This window comes from Malaya genurostris, chromosome 2 (genome assembly GCF_030247185.1).
Source record: "Malaya genurostris strain Urasoe2022 chromosome 2, Malgen_1.1, whole genome shotgun sequence".
Lineage (NCBI taxonomy): Eukaryota > Metazoa > Arthropoda > Insecta > Diptera > Culicidae > Malaya > Malaya genurostris.
In genome coordinates this window covers 33,134,235-33,146,526 of record NC_080571.1, presented here as the reverse complement: position 1 = coordinate 33,146,526, position 12,292 = coordinate 33,134,235, and the positions used below count along the sequence as shown (strand labels likewise).

The window sequence follows — 12,292 nt, the reverse complement described above, 5'->3', positions numbered from 1 at the left end:
TCATATTTATTCTGAATTATACCAATATTTAGTTGTATCAGATGATGTTAGCAAATACCATCAAATAAATGATGGAGAATAACTAACACAAAAACTTTATCCCTCACTTTCACAGTAAAATGATTTCATTATCGTATTTGTTATTTATTTAATACTGCTTGCAAAACGTCTAATCGTTCGTAGCATACTTTCCGCCTGAATGTTCGTCGAGTCCCGGAGCAGCGCGATGACTTCCGCAACACCACCCGGCGGTGAACCACTGGAACGTTTGGCCATGATGGCCTGTATGGCACCGGCACACGAACCTCGCTTACCTTCCCAGTATTCCGGATTGGGATCGAGCTTTTCCAGGGTGTCAAAAGCTTTCGCAGCAACCCAAAACTCTCCGACGCGATAGCTGTCGTTGGCGATCAGTTGAAGCAGTGCGAACGCATCCGGAGTCGAATCTTTGGTCAGAAAGATATTCCAAGCCTGATCCGCGTGCCCCGAATGGATGTGACATTTAGCCAACACCATCGCGTAGGTGTGATCCGTTTTGATGGTGATGTCGTGAATTTGAAGTAGTATCTCTTCAGCTTCCTTGTAGTAACCCGTTGCGGCCTTTGCCTGCGCATAATTGTAGTTGAATACATCATCGTTTACGAAATAGCTCCGGATCGAGTTCAGATAGACGAGGACCTCCTCAAATTGTCCGTAGAGGAAGAACGCAGATGCCATGCTCTGACGTCCCGGAATGGTGTCGCACTCAGATGCGGATCCTCCGACCAAATGGAGACACTGTTGAGCGTTTTTCAAATGTTCCTTCGAACCAGTCTCCTGACCCAGAGCTGCATGGACAACCCCCTTCAGGATATATTCCTGCGGTACCGATGGTTGCACTTCCTTCATCAGTTGGTGCGCTTCCTGAATCTCCCCCCGGCGAAGGTGATGAATGGCCAGATTCAACCGTGCCTCGGGAATTATGTCGATCAACTGGGGCAGGATTTGAAGGGCTCCTTCGCCGTTTCGAAAAACTACCAAGTTGTGCTTGATCAAATCGGCTCCAAAGGTTCCATTGTCAACGATATTTTTAATTTCCTGCTCAGCAGCACGCCCATTGAACAATCGGAAACGATTGCAAGCCTTCAAATTGATTGCAATTGTACTGTCCGCATGTTGATTGAGATACAAATCCAACACTTCCTGAGAAATATCGTAGTAATCTAGTTTGTAGTAGCAAATTGCAATGTAAACGTTCAACGCCAGTAAATTTTTGTTGTCCAGCAGAACTCGCTTGTAAATATCAATGGCTTCCTGATAGTGCGAACGAAGATAATGCATCCCAGCAAGGCTCAACTGGTCTTCGACTACATCGCGAAGCGATCCATGCAATTCCATCAAGCGATCCTCTTCGCCAAGTTTGTGGGCCAAGTGAAACAGTAACCGTATCTTCAGCGGATTCTCCGGCAGCTCTTCGATCAGCTTTTGGGCCTCGTCGTACATTCCCAGATAGAACATACATACGCAGATATTCATCGCGATGTCATGTTGAGTTCGATCTGCTGCGTACATTTTTTCATACTGCTGCAAAGATTCCTTATAATCTCCGATGTGGAAGTCGCAGAACGCCACCCACACTTCCTTCAAAGCATCGGAAACTTCGTCGTAGTCTTTCGAGCACTGAAATAGTTTTTTTTTCAAGTTTGGGAAATACTTCAAAGGGTTATACGACGACATTACCTGAAGTACAGTTTTCGCACCGACATAATCTCGCTTCAGCAGAAAATCTTCAAAGCTGGGAACAACTGCCTTCCTAGCGCTGCTGGATCCGGCGGAATCGCGAGCCCCCTTAGCCGAGTCTGATTTCGTTCGAGATAGAATCTATGGTAGATGAAAAATAAAGTAAGCCGATTGAAGGGACGACCCCAACGAAAATCCACTCACCATTTTCGGACCGTTTTGTTTAGAACACGACGTAGTAATGTTTGGCGCAAAATCGTTACCTAGCAACGAATGGGTGGCCGCGCATGCGAACGTGCATATTATTCGTATCATGTATATTTGGAAAATATAAATTTAACCTGTTAGTAATTAGATTGTTTTGGTATTTCGATAAAGCGATAAACATACAACAAGCAACCAAAAACTCAAGACTGGAACTCAGTAATGGTGTTCGTTTCTTAGGCCCTTGTTAGAAAGTGTTGATAAACATAGAAAAGCATCGCAAGAATACCGTGGTTACACTACCCGGGTAGGTGTAAATAACAAACAAAGGTCAAAATAATAACAAATTTAACCATCATATCTTGGCTTGATGTTTCTGTGTTGTCAGAGCGATACTTGATATTTTCGTGATATTTCATCAAGGGATCAAGACATTGTATAATATCTGTTCAGCATCAAAATTAGTTATAATATCTTATTTCGTTTTTGATGAGCTATTTCAATTTCATTAAGTAAATTGACCCAGTAGTTTTATTTTCAAATAAAATACCATTGAATAAACTGCATCAGAATCAGATAAGAGAAATACTTAAGATATTACTCTATTCTAAATGCTAGATTATAAAAAAATTACCAAATGCATCTTCTATAAATATTTTGTTCTTGGTTTGATATTACAATGTCAGAATTTTTTATTTTGTTGCTATTTTCTCATGCAAGCTTTGATATGATTTTTGATATTTTAACTCTTATTTCAAACTAAATAATGTTAATTTCTACCATTGAGATGTTTGATTTTAATGACAGAATTTGGTATTGGTTTGCAAATCACTTCTACCCGGGTAGAAACCGAAAGAAAATAAACATGTTTACAAGTTTTACGTGAAAGTTCTTTTGATCCGATTACTTTTAAAGCGAATTAAAACGTCTTACACTAATATCGTTTTCGCTTGATGCCAAACCTAACTGCTGTCAGACCGTTTTTTTAAGCTAATTTCGAACCTAGTTTCAACGCTTTTGAACTGAAAATCGAGTCAGTTTTGAACCTGGTTTTTATATCAGGTTTGCTCAAACCCCCGTTGCTAAGGGCGAACTCAACACAGTTTCGTGAAAAGTGTTTATTTGATGAAACTACCCTGGGTAAGTTTCAGTTTTCTCAAGCAAAAACGACATGATTGAATTTTGAATTGAACTCAAAGATCTGCGGGATGTGATGCGAGATTGTCGATATCATGAATAATTGAACTTGATTTATTTAAAAAAAATAGCGCTTCAGTAATCAAAAGCACTTCATAAGGAGTAAGTAATTAAGGGTGTACGGACTCAAATTCCATCACCTGAAAATGGCTTTAACATTTTAACCATTGGGTAAAATTATTTGGATTTTTGGGTGAAACTAGTTCAATGTGTAATGCAATCGTTGCAATAATAGAGACTCTATCATAGAGACGGAAGAACAGTAGCGGCATAAAATAATTTTGTTCATGCACCTTGAAATTCCGGATCTCTCTCATCGTGTCATTGGCAGGAAACTGGGAATTGTTCAACCAATGGTATCTTGTGTTTTAAACCGATACAACGAACGTTTAACCAAAGATGAACTCAATATGGAGTGGTCTACGATTTCTCATGTATCATTTTAAAAGGACCTCTTGTTGAACTCGGTTCACTGTCAGTTTCAGTCTTTTGTAGCAAAACAACAAGCGTCTGCTCGCGACATGCGTCGTAACTATGACAATGCTTAATTATGTTTGTAGAAATATCAAGCTACAGTATAAACAATGTAGAGCCATTTTGCTTCATATCCAGTGATTCTTAGAATGAGAAAGTAAAACTACTTAGAACTATTGCTTGGAATTTATTTATTTTGTTTTTGTCTCATCCCACGAAACATTAAAGTCAGTTGAAGCAAGAAATCATTATGTTTGCTTCCTTCCTAACTTGTATTGTTTCCATGGCATTTTGTCGGAACTAGTCGACGCTTATTGAGGAAGGGTCAATAAAATTTCATTAATTCTGAGCCAACTGGTTCACGAATACTGACCCAACATTTTTGAATTGTAATCTTGAGTTAATCTTTGGTAGTAGTTTTGCACTCATTGCAAAGATAGAGTAGGAAGAACAGCAGTGGCGTAGAACAATTTTGGTTGCGCATTTTGGAATTCCTGATCTCTCTTATCGTGTCATCGACAGGAAGCTGGGAATTGTTTAATTAATAGTATCTTGTGTTTTAAATCGGCAAGTAGTGAAAAGAATCACAAGCGGAAGTTCAAGCTTTCAAGAGAATTTAAACAGTTTTGGAAAAGATATGTTGAAAAACAGATGTTGACAAAATCGCATCGTCTCATTTTGAATAACAAGACGTACGTGAAAGCAGACTTGCGGTAGCTTCGGGCACTCCTGTTTTTCACTGCTCATGATAAGTTTGGTTTCCCAAAAGTCGTTAGAAAGCAAAAGATCCCACTGTTTTTTCAAAAAATATATGATTTGGCAAGCAATTCGCTGAAATAGAAAGCGGAGACTTTCATTTGTGACAACCGGAACGATCAACCAGCAGAGTCCTACGCTTTTCTGGTCGGACTTGTCCTCGTGCCACTATTCGATAGGTGTGTTGGAGTGTTACAAGGCTAATTTCGAGCCGAAGGACTTCAATCCCCCGAACGCATCGATATTACGGCCAATTGAGAAGTACTGGACAGCTGTGAAGCAGACGCTTCGGAAACATTCTAAGAAAGTAAAAATTTTAGGAGGAAAATCCACGTAACAGAACGTTGGACCAATTTCGTTAATTTTGTTATTGTATTGGAATTGAATAAAACAAATATGGAAAAAGTAAAATAATATCTTTAATTTGATTCCATGAAAGTTTGGAGATGATCGAGTGAATGGTCGAATTTTGCGAATATTTTGTTGTGATTTAATTTGATTCCGTACACCCTTTAAGTAGTAAACAGTAAACAGTAAGCAGTAAGCAGTAAGCAGTAAGCAGTAAGCAGTAAGCAGTAAGCAGTAAGCAGTAAGCAGTAAGCAGTAAGCAGTAAGCAGTAAGCAGTAAGCAGTAAGCAGTAAGCAGTAAGCAGTAAGCAGTAAGCAGTAAGCAGTAAGCAGTAAGCAGTAAGCAGTAAGCAGTAAGCAGTAAGCAGTAAGCAGTAAGCAGTAAGCAGTAAGCAGTAAGCAGTAAGCAGTAAGCAGTAAGCAGTAAGCAGTAAGCAGTAAGCAGTAAGCAGTAAGCAGTAAGCAGTAAGCAGTAAGCAGTAAGCAGTAAGCAGTAAGCAGTAAGCAGTAAGCAGTAAGCAGTTAAAGTTACAAGTTACACAAGCAAAACAAGTCCAGCAAATCAAAAACCAAGTTGAGCATGCTAGAAAACAAGTTAAATAAGCTAAAAAACAAGTTAAGTAAGCTAGAAAACCAGTTAAGCAAATCTTACAAGTAAACCAAGCTTAACAAATCCAGCAAACTGAAAAAGTTCAGCAAGCAAAACAAGTTCAGAAAGCTAAAAAACAAGTTAAGAAAGCTAAATAAGTTCCACAAGCAAAATAAGTTCAGAAAACTGAACAAGTTCAACAAGCTAAACAAATTCAGCAAGCTAAACAAGTTCAGTAAGCTGAAAAACAAGTTCCACAAGCAAAATATGCTCAGTAAACAGAACAAATCAGAAAACTGAACAAGTTCAGCAAGCTAAACTAGTTAAAAACAAGTTAAGCAAGCAAGCATGCTAGAAAACCATTCAAGTAAGCTAAAAAACCAGTTAAGCAAATCTAACAAGTAAATCAAGCTAAACAAATTCAGCAAGCTAAACAAGTTCAGCAAACTGAACAAATTCAGGAAGCTGAAAAACAATTTGCGAAAGCTAATCAAGTTCCACAAGCAAAAAAAGGTAAATAAGCAAAAAACAAGTTAAGTAAGCAAGTTACACAAGCAAAACAAGTTCAGAAAGCTAAACAAGTTCAGCAAGCTAAACAAATTCAGCAAATAAATCAGATTGAACAAGTGGAACACTATAAACTAGTTGAAAAAATGTAATTAGTTTTTGGAATTGCTCTGTATGTTCTCCAGTTTATGGATTCGAACTTGGACGTTCGAAACTGTAACAATTAATCAATTTAGTTTTCCCGGAAGTCTGCACTTTATGGCGATTATAAACGGATTTTATGCATCATAATTCTCCCGGAACGACTTATCAGCGCCAATCGAAAAGTTGGTGTCTCGCCCCCAACAGATTTCCCTCGCGTTAACTGTTGCTGCAATGGAAATTCAACCACCGTGTTCTGGCAGTTTTTCGTGTTCCTTGTTATGATAATGGGTTACCGGCGGCGGGATTTATCAGCTGAGTGATGAGGTGGAAATGAGCGATTCGTAGTTGACAAAATGACGCACCGTCGCTAGGCTGATAATGTATTCCCGCGGCTGGAGGCCTCCATAAATCACCGGCGAACAGCGAGGAAACCGATTGAAGGGAAAGTTATCGGAACTACCAACTGTTACTTGACACAAAAACGGAGGCATCAATATTAAGTTTAGCTAATTTTCGCCGGGCTCATTCGGTTGATTTGGTCAACGACCTGGCAGATGGCTTTTGATTTATACTGTAATTTTCGGTATCTTTCTAGGAATTGATTAATTCTGATCACAAAAAAAAAACGCAGTATCATACAAAATAGATGTTTATATTTCGAATCTATCCACAAAATATACTCGTGGAGGTGGCAGTGACTCACATTTCATTTCTCCTTCCTAGCAAAACAAACCTAGCCCAGTTTTTACGAATCGCTCTATGATTTTTCTAACTAATGAATTGTTCAGGCAGCGAATATATCATTCGCTAAACCACCGGCGGCAGAAAATGATCCTACGAGGCTATGATGGCTATGCTATGTCTACAAACGGTAACTGGAGCTTGTAGGAGCAAAAAATGACCAATGCAAAAAGTCATTCAATTTATCTTCCTACAATTACAGCGCGTAGATAGACAACTGTTTATGCATGCGGTAGCTTGAAAAACTGATATACACACACACCCACCCACTCAATTACCAACCGCTACGAACCACGAACCAGAGGTATCAAATTTCCACGACACCCACAACTATGTATTCGCAGCATACTCGGGTGCACGTTTCCATATAGTGGGAAAATTCATTTGACTTTTTCTGAGTCATGACTGAGGCAGACTTAATTTATACTCATAATTGATGGCATTGGAATGAATGTTGTAGTGTAAATTATCGTCATGAACATATGTTAAGTTTTCATCTTTTAGTGAATAGCATTGAAAATCTATTCTGCATTAACATTAAGTTTTTATTTCTTTATGATATTTTAGAAGACACAGAACACAAAACAAACTATACTCGAGTTGATGTTGAGTGACCACAAAAAGAATCCAATCGTCGAACCGTTATTGTGGCATTCTGATCACGTAATTGATGGAAAATTGAGAGCTTCATTCATTTAATTTGTGAAGCGTTCCCAAAATCTGTCTGGACGGTCAAGAGCAAAGTTTGAGCGAGTTGTGAAATTAAGTTGTTCGCGTTACTTCTGTTATAAAGTACCTACAAAGTAGTACGCAAATCGTCACCTACTTGAGTACAGGAATGCTGATTAAAGTTTTTCCATCGAGTGCAAATGTTGGATTTGATTTTTAGAGTGTGATTTTCTTTTCGTAACAACGGGTGGGGAAACTAAGCGACAGCGTCTAAAACTACAAAAAAAATTTTTTGAAGATTAACCTAACGTTTGTATTTAAAAACATGGACAAAAATTTCCGATGTTTTATAAGTTTACCTTCCCCAGACTGACGAAGCCACCCATGTAGCATAAATCATAGTAACCCATGAGCCAGCAGGCAAAATTTGACAGCACGCTGTCGAAACACTCTTCTAATATAAGCAATTTGCATGGAATGGATTTGCTTGCAACCATTGAAATTGTTTCTAACGCAAAATTCAATGCAAACTCGTTAATACAAATTCAATTTCATTTTGAAAATTGTACACAATCGGAGGACACGCACAATCGCAAACGTACTCAATACAGCGTAACTGTTACAAATGTCCAGGTATTAAGCTGAAAATTTGATTGAATATGAATGACAGATGTGACAACATAAAAAAATCTAATCGGGTGACTGAGAGCGCCACACGGTGGTGATTCCGAGAACTGTTTGGTCAAGGTAGTATACTAACTATCCCAAGTAACAATTTTAGTTTTAAAACTAGCTATTAGCAGTTTGAAAGATTATTTTATAAAACTAATCTTAAAACTGCAAACTCCACCATAACCGACTGAAAAACCATTATGAGGCCATGTTCCAGCAAAGTGGACCAACCATCAGAAGGTTTATAAAGCAAAATTAAGAACTAATGTAAATCATTGTTAAATCTCTTAACCAGTGGTTTGATATTGCTAGAAGAAGTTCTTAAACCCACTTTAAGGTAAATAATAAACCTTCTTTAGGGTCAAAATGGATTTGTAAAAATGAAACTGTCATCCTGAGTCATTAGATACAATAAATAATGTTGCGTCTTTGTGGAAAATATTTATGGTGATGTGTGTTTCACATAGTTTTGGAAAAGATGGTTGTGTGAAATAATATATATATATATGATATAATAATATTTTACATACCACTTTTCTGATTTCTCTAGAACATAAAAAGGCATGCGCTTCAATTTTTATCGTGAAAATGGAGGTAAAAACAGTTTTTCATCTGATCGCCCTCAAAAATATGCAATTTCACCAAAAACCTACAAATATTCTAAAAAATAATTTCAGTGATTCATCTCCATTTTGGTATGAATCAATTTTATTACATTGAGCACTGATCACTTAAACAAAGCATATTAAAAATGGAACATGATATTCATTCATTTCCTCTCTTTAATTATAAAGTTTAAATCATATTTCATGTGAATAAAAGATACGGTAGAATATCATAATGGCGGTCATAATTTTATTTTTATAGCTAATGATACTTAATTAAAGTTGTGATAAATCATAGAGCTCTCAACAAATCAGCAATAATGCTACCTTAAAATCAATTTGCTTTTAGTGCAACTGTCATCTTGTGAACAAACACACACATGTACATCTGAAAAATAAATCTGGATTAATATATGAAACAGTCGTGATTCTAAATATCACCCAGTAAACAAAATTTTCAAAACATTGAATAATTTTCATAAAAAAAATTAATTGCAATTGTTGCAACTATTGGGTGATTTTTTAAGAGCTTGAGAACTTTTTTAAACAATAAAACGCATAAAATTTGCAAAATCTCATCGGTTCTTTATTTTAAACGTTAGATTGGTACATGACATTTACTTTTTGAAGATAATTTCATTTAAATGTTGACCGCGGCTGCGTCTTAGGTGGTCCATTCGGAAAGTCCAATTTTGGGCAACTTTTTCGAGCATTTCGGCCGGAATAGCCCGAATTTCTTCGGAAATGTTTTCTTCCAAAGCTGGAATAGTTACTGGCTTATTTCTGTAGACTTTAGACTTGACGTAGCCCCACAAAAAATAGTCTAAAGGCGTCAAATCGCATGATCTTGGTGGCCAACTTACCGGTCCATTTCTTGAGATGAATTGTTCTCCGAAGTTTTCCCTCAAAATGGCCATAGAATCGCGAGCTGTGTGGCATGTAGCGCCATCTTGTTGAAACCACATGTCAACCAAGTTCAGTTCTTCCATTTTTGGCAACAAAAAGTTTGTTAGCATCGAACGATAGCGATCGCCATTCACTGTAACGTTGCGTCCAACAGCATCTTTGAAAAAATACGGTCCAATGATTCCACCAGCGTACAAACCACACCAAACAGTGCATTTTTCGGGATGCATGGGCAGTTCTTGAACGGCTTCTGGTTGCTCTTCACTCCAAATGCGGCAATTTTGCTTATTTACGTAGCCATTCAACCAGAAATGAGCCTCATCGCTGAAAAAAATTTGTCGATAAAAAAGCGGACTTTCCGAATGGACCACCTAAGACGCAGCCGCGGTCAACATTTAAATGAAATTATCTTCAAAAAGTAAATGTCATGTACCAATCTAACGTTTAAAATAAAGAACCGATGAGATTTTGCAAATTTTATGCGTTTTATTGTTTAAAAAAGTTCTCAAGCTCTTAAAAAATCACCCTGTATAATCTTTGAAGCAATATATGAGTGCATAGTCTGAAAAGCGACTCCTGAAGGAGATATTTTTTAATAATTCTTGATGTGTTGACAATACTTTCGATTGTGACAATTGATAGTGTGATAGAAAGTGCCCCTGTGCACTCAAATGGAATTGATATATTGATCAAGACAATACTGAATATTGCCAATCATATTTTTTGTAGAAGGCGCTATATACACACCATAGAGAAATCGTGCAATATTCGGATGACATCTGTCAATTGTTATTGTATCTGATTGTTATGCAAATATCGATTTTTTTAAATTTTGACTATTCGAAATTTTTTATTACACATTACTGAGATCATTGGTTTTATGTAATTGTGTTGTTTTGATACTTCAAACATGAAACAACTAATCTAATCATCTTTAAAATGGGAAAATGACTGTATTTTTTGCATGTAGTGCAGAATAATTCCGGAATTTCCAAAATAATATATACTCGCGAAAAAAATAAAACTGTTCTTCATACGCTCATTTCATATATTGCTCTAGAATTGGGGCACTATGCAGCGTTGCCAGGTTTACCGATTTCTCAGTATTTATACAGATTTTTGACCTCTATACCGCAATACATATATGTACTCTGAAAATTCATGGATCGTACAGATAAATAGATAAATACCGATTTTGGTTTTTAACTTGAATACACATTAGAAAAGGTTGTCGCGGGACCTTTTTTTTTGCTCACCTAAATGAGTCTTGGTATCATTTACCTAGTACTTATGTACAAGAGATTTTGATACCAATATGGTACAGATTGATTTTTGCACCGAGTACAGATTTTTGGAAAAATGACCTGGCAACACTGGCCCTATGAAAGTTGGCACCAATACTACACTATTAAAAGTTTATTAGTTTATCGAAATTGTTTTATTGAGTTTTTCTGAAGTTGAAACGGATTTATGTTCAGTATATTAGAGAAATTTATCTTCACTTTCCGCTTGAAGGTACCGGAATTTTTTATTCTTCTCCAGTAATTTTCACTGGAATCCATGTTTAAATATAATTTTATAAATGGAATTTTACAAAAACTAGCAAAAAATTAATATTAACAGTTTTATGAACGGCTCTCATTACCAATATGGTTTTAATGTAGATATATTGAAAACGTCTTTGAGTTTGTAAGCATTGTTTTATGATAGCGTGATCTATATTATTTTTGATTTACTACAATGCAGTAATCAAACCTAGAATAAGGCTAAAATCTAGCAAAGGAAATGGTCTTTGAAGAAGGTTTTATAAAATCACTAAAGACAATTTAAAAATAATTTAATTGCTTGAAATAGGATGCATTGAATAAAACTGTCATAAAACAGGTGGTAATTCTTAAATGTATAATAAAACCCTTAAAAAATTTATTTAAAACCAAAAAGCATTGAAATTGTTACTTGGGATGTGAACATTCTTCGTGTGAAATGGTGTATGCCACTTTACACAAGAACACACGGAAAGACCGAAATTAGGATTTTGGCGAAAAAATTAGTTGATTTTCTGATTTTAGTTAGTTATTTTTTGAGACAACTAAAAAAATCTTACTTTTGCTAATTTAGATTTTCTAAATTCTAAATTTTCCCTCAATAATAATAAAATATTTGTTGAAATGGCTATTTCTTTAGTTGAATTCACCAACTAAACGTGCTGTCATTTCTTAGCGATGTTGTATTGGAGAAAAAGACATGAGCGAAACATAAACTTCTTTTTGAAAATTTTACTTCTAAATCGCTGTTTTCTTTATTCGACTTCGCGAAATCGACTCTCTCACTGAAAACTTTGAGCACTCGGAAAACAAAAACCGAATACAAGTAGTACACCGGACGGCGTAGCCCGGAATGTTAAAAGATACAAAAAACATCATTTGACGTGTACAATTAGAGTGCAACATTCAAAACTCACTTCACTGTTCCGCGTAAAAACATTATTACCCACAATCGCTTCAAATGCGCACAAATTCTGAATAAATACACTTTCCACTAACAGTTTACGTCATTTTCACATATCGGTTTAGAAATTTATATATGGCTATAAACTTGTTAATAAAACCAATTTCATTTTTGTTTTCTTTGTGCTGTCCTTCAGTAATGACACACAGCAAAAAAAGTTGTATTAATCCTCGATGTAATTTCTACTAATGTGCTTGAAATAGAGACGTAATCGTTAATTGGAAACAATATTGCATTTTTTCAAAAGTGATAA

At 36.3% G+C, this 12,292-nt stretch overlaps 1 protein-coding gene across 1 annotated transcript; it reads right to left on the bottom strand.

Moving 5' to 3' along the window:
* Positions 1-1,963, bottom strand: LOC131430532 (intraflagellar transport protein 56). Its single transcript, XM_058595585.1, has 3 exons — positions 1,924-1,963; positions 1,720-1,860; positions 1-1,659 (listed from the first exon to the last, which is right to left on the bottom strand). Exons 1-3 carry the CDS (start codon positions 1,924-1,926, stop codon positions 145-147), a joined length of 1,659 nt encoding a protein of 552 aa, XP_058451568.1. The 5' UTR covers positions 1,927-1,963; the 3' UTR covers positions 1-144.
* Positions 1,964-12,292: the final 10,329 nt, after the last annotated feature.

What these genes read in the sequence shown, in the direction of transcription:
- LOC131430532 (XM_058595585.1), bottom strand. An exon ending in GTGCGAAAACTGTACTTCAG is followed by an intron (nt 1,660 to 1,719) that starts GTAATGTCGTCG and finishes AAACTATTTCAG; the next exon opens with TGCTCGAAAGACTACGACGA.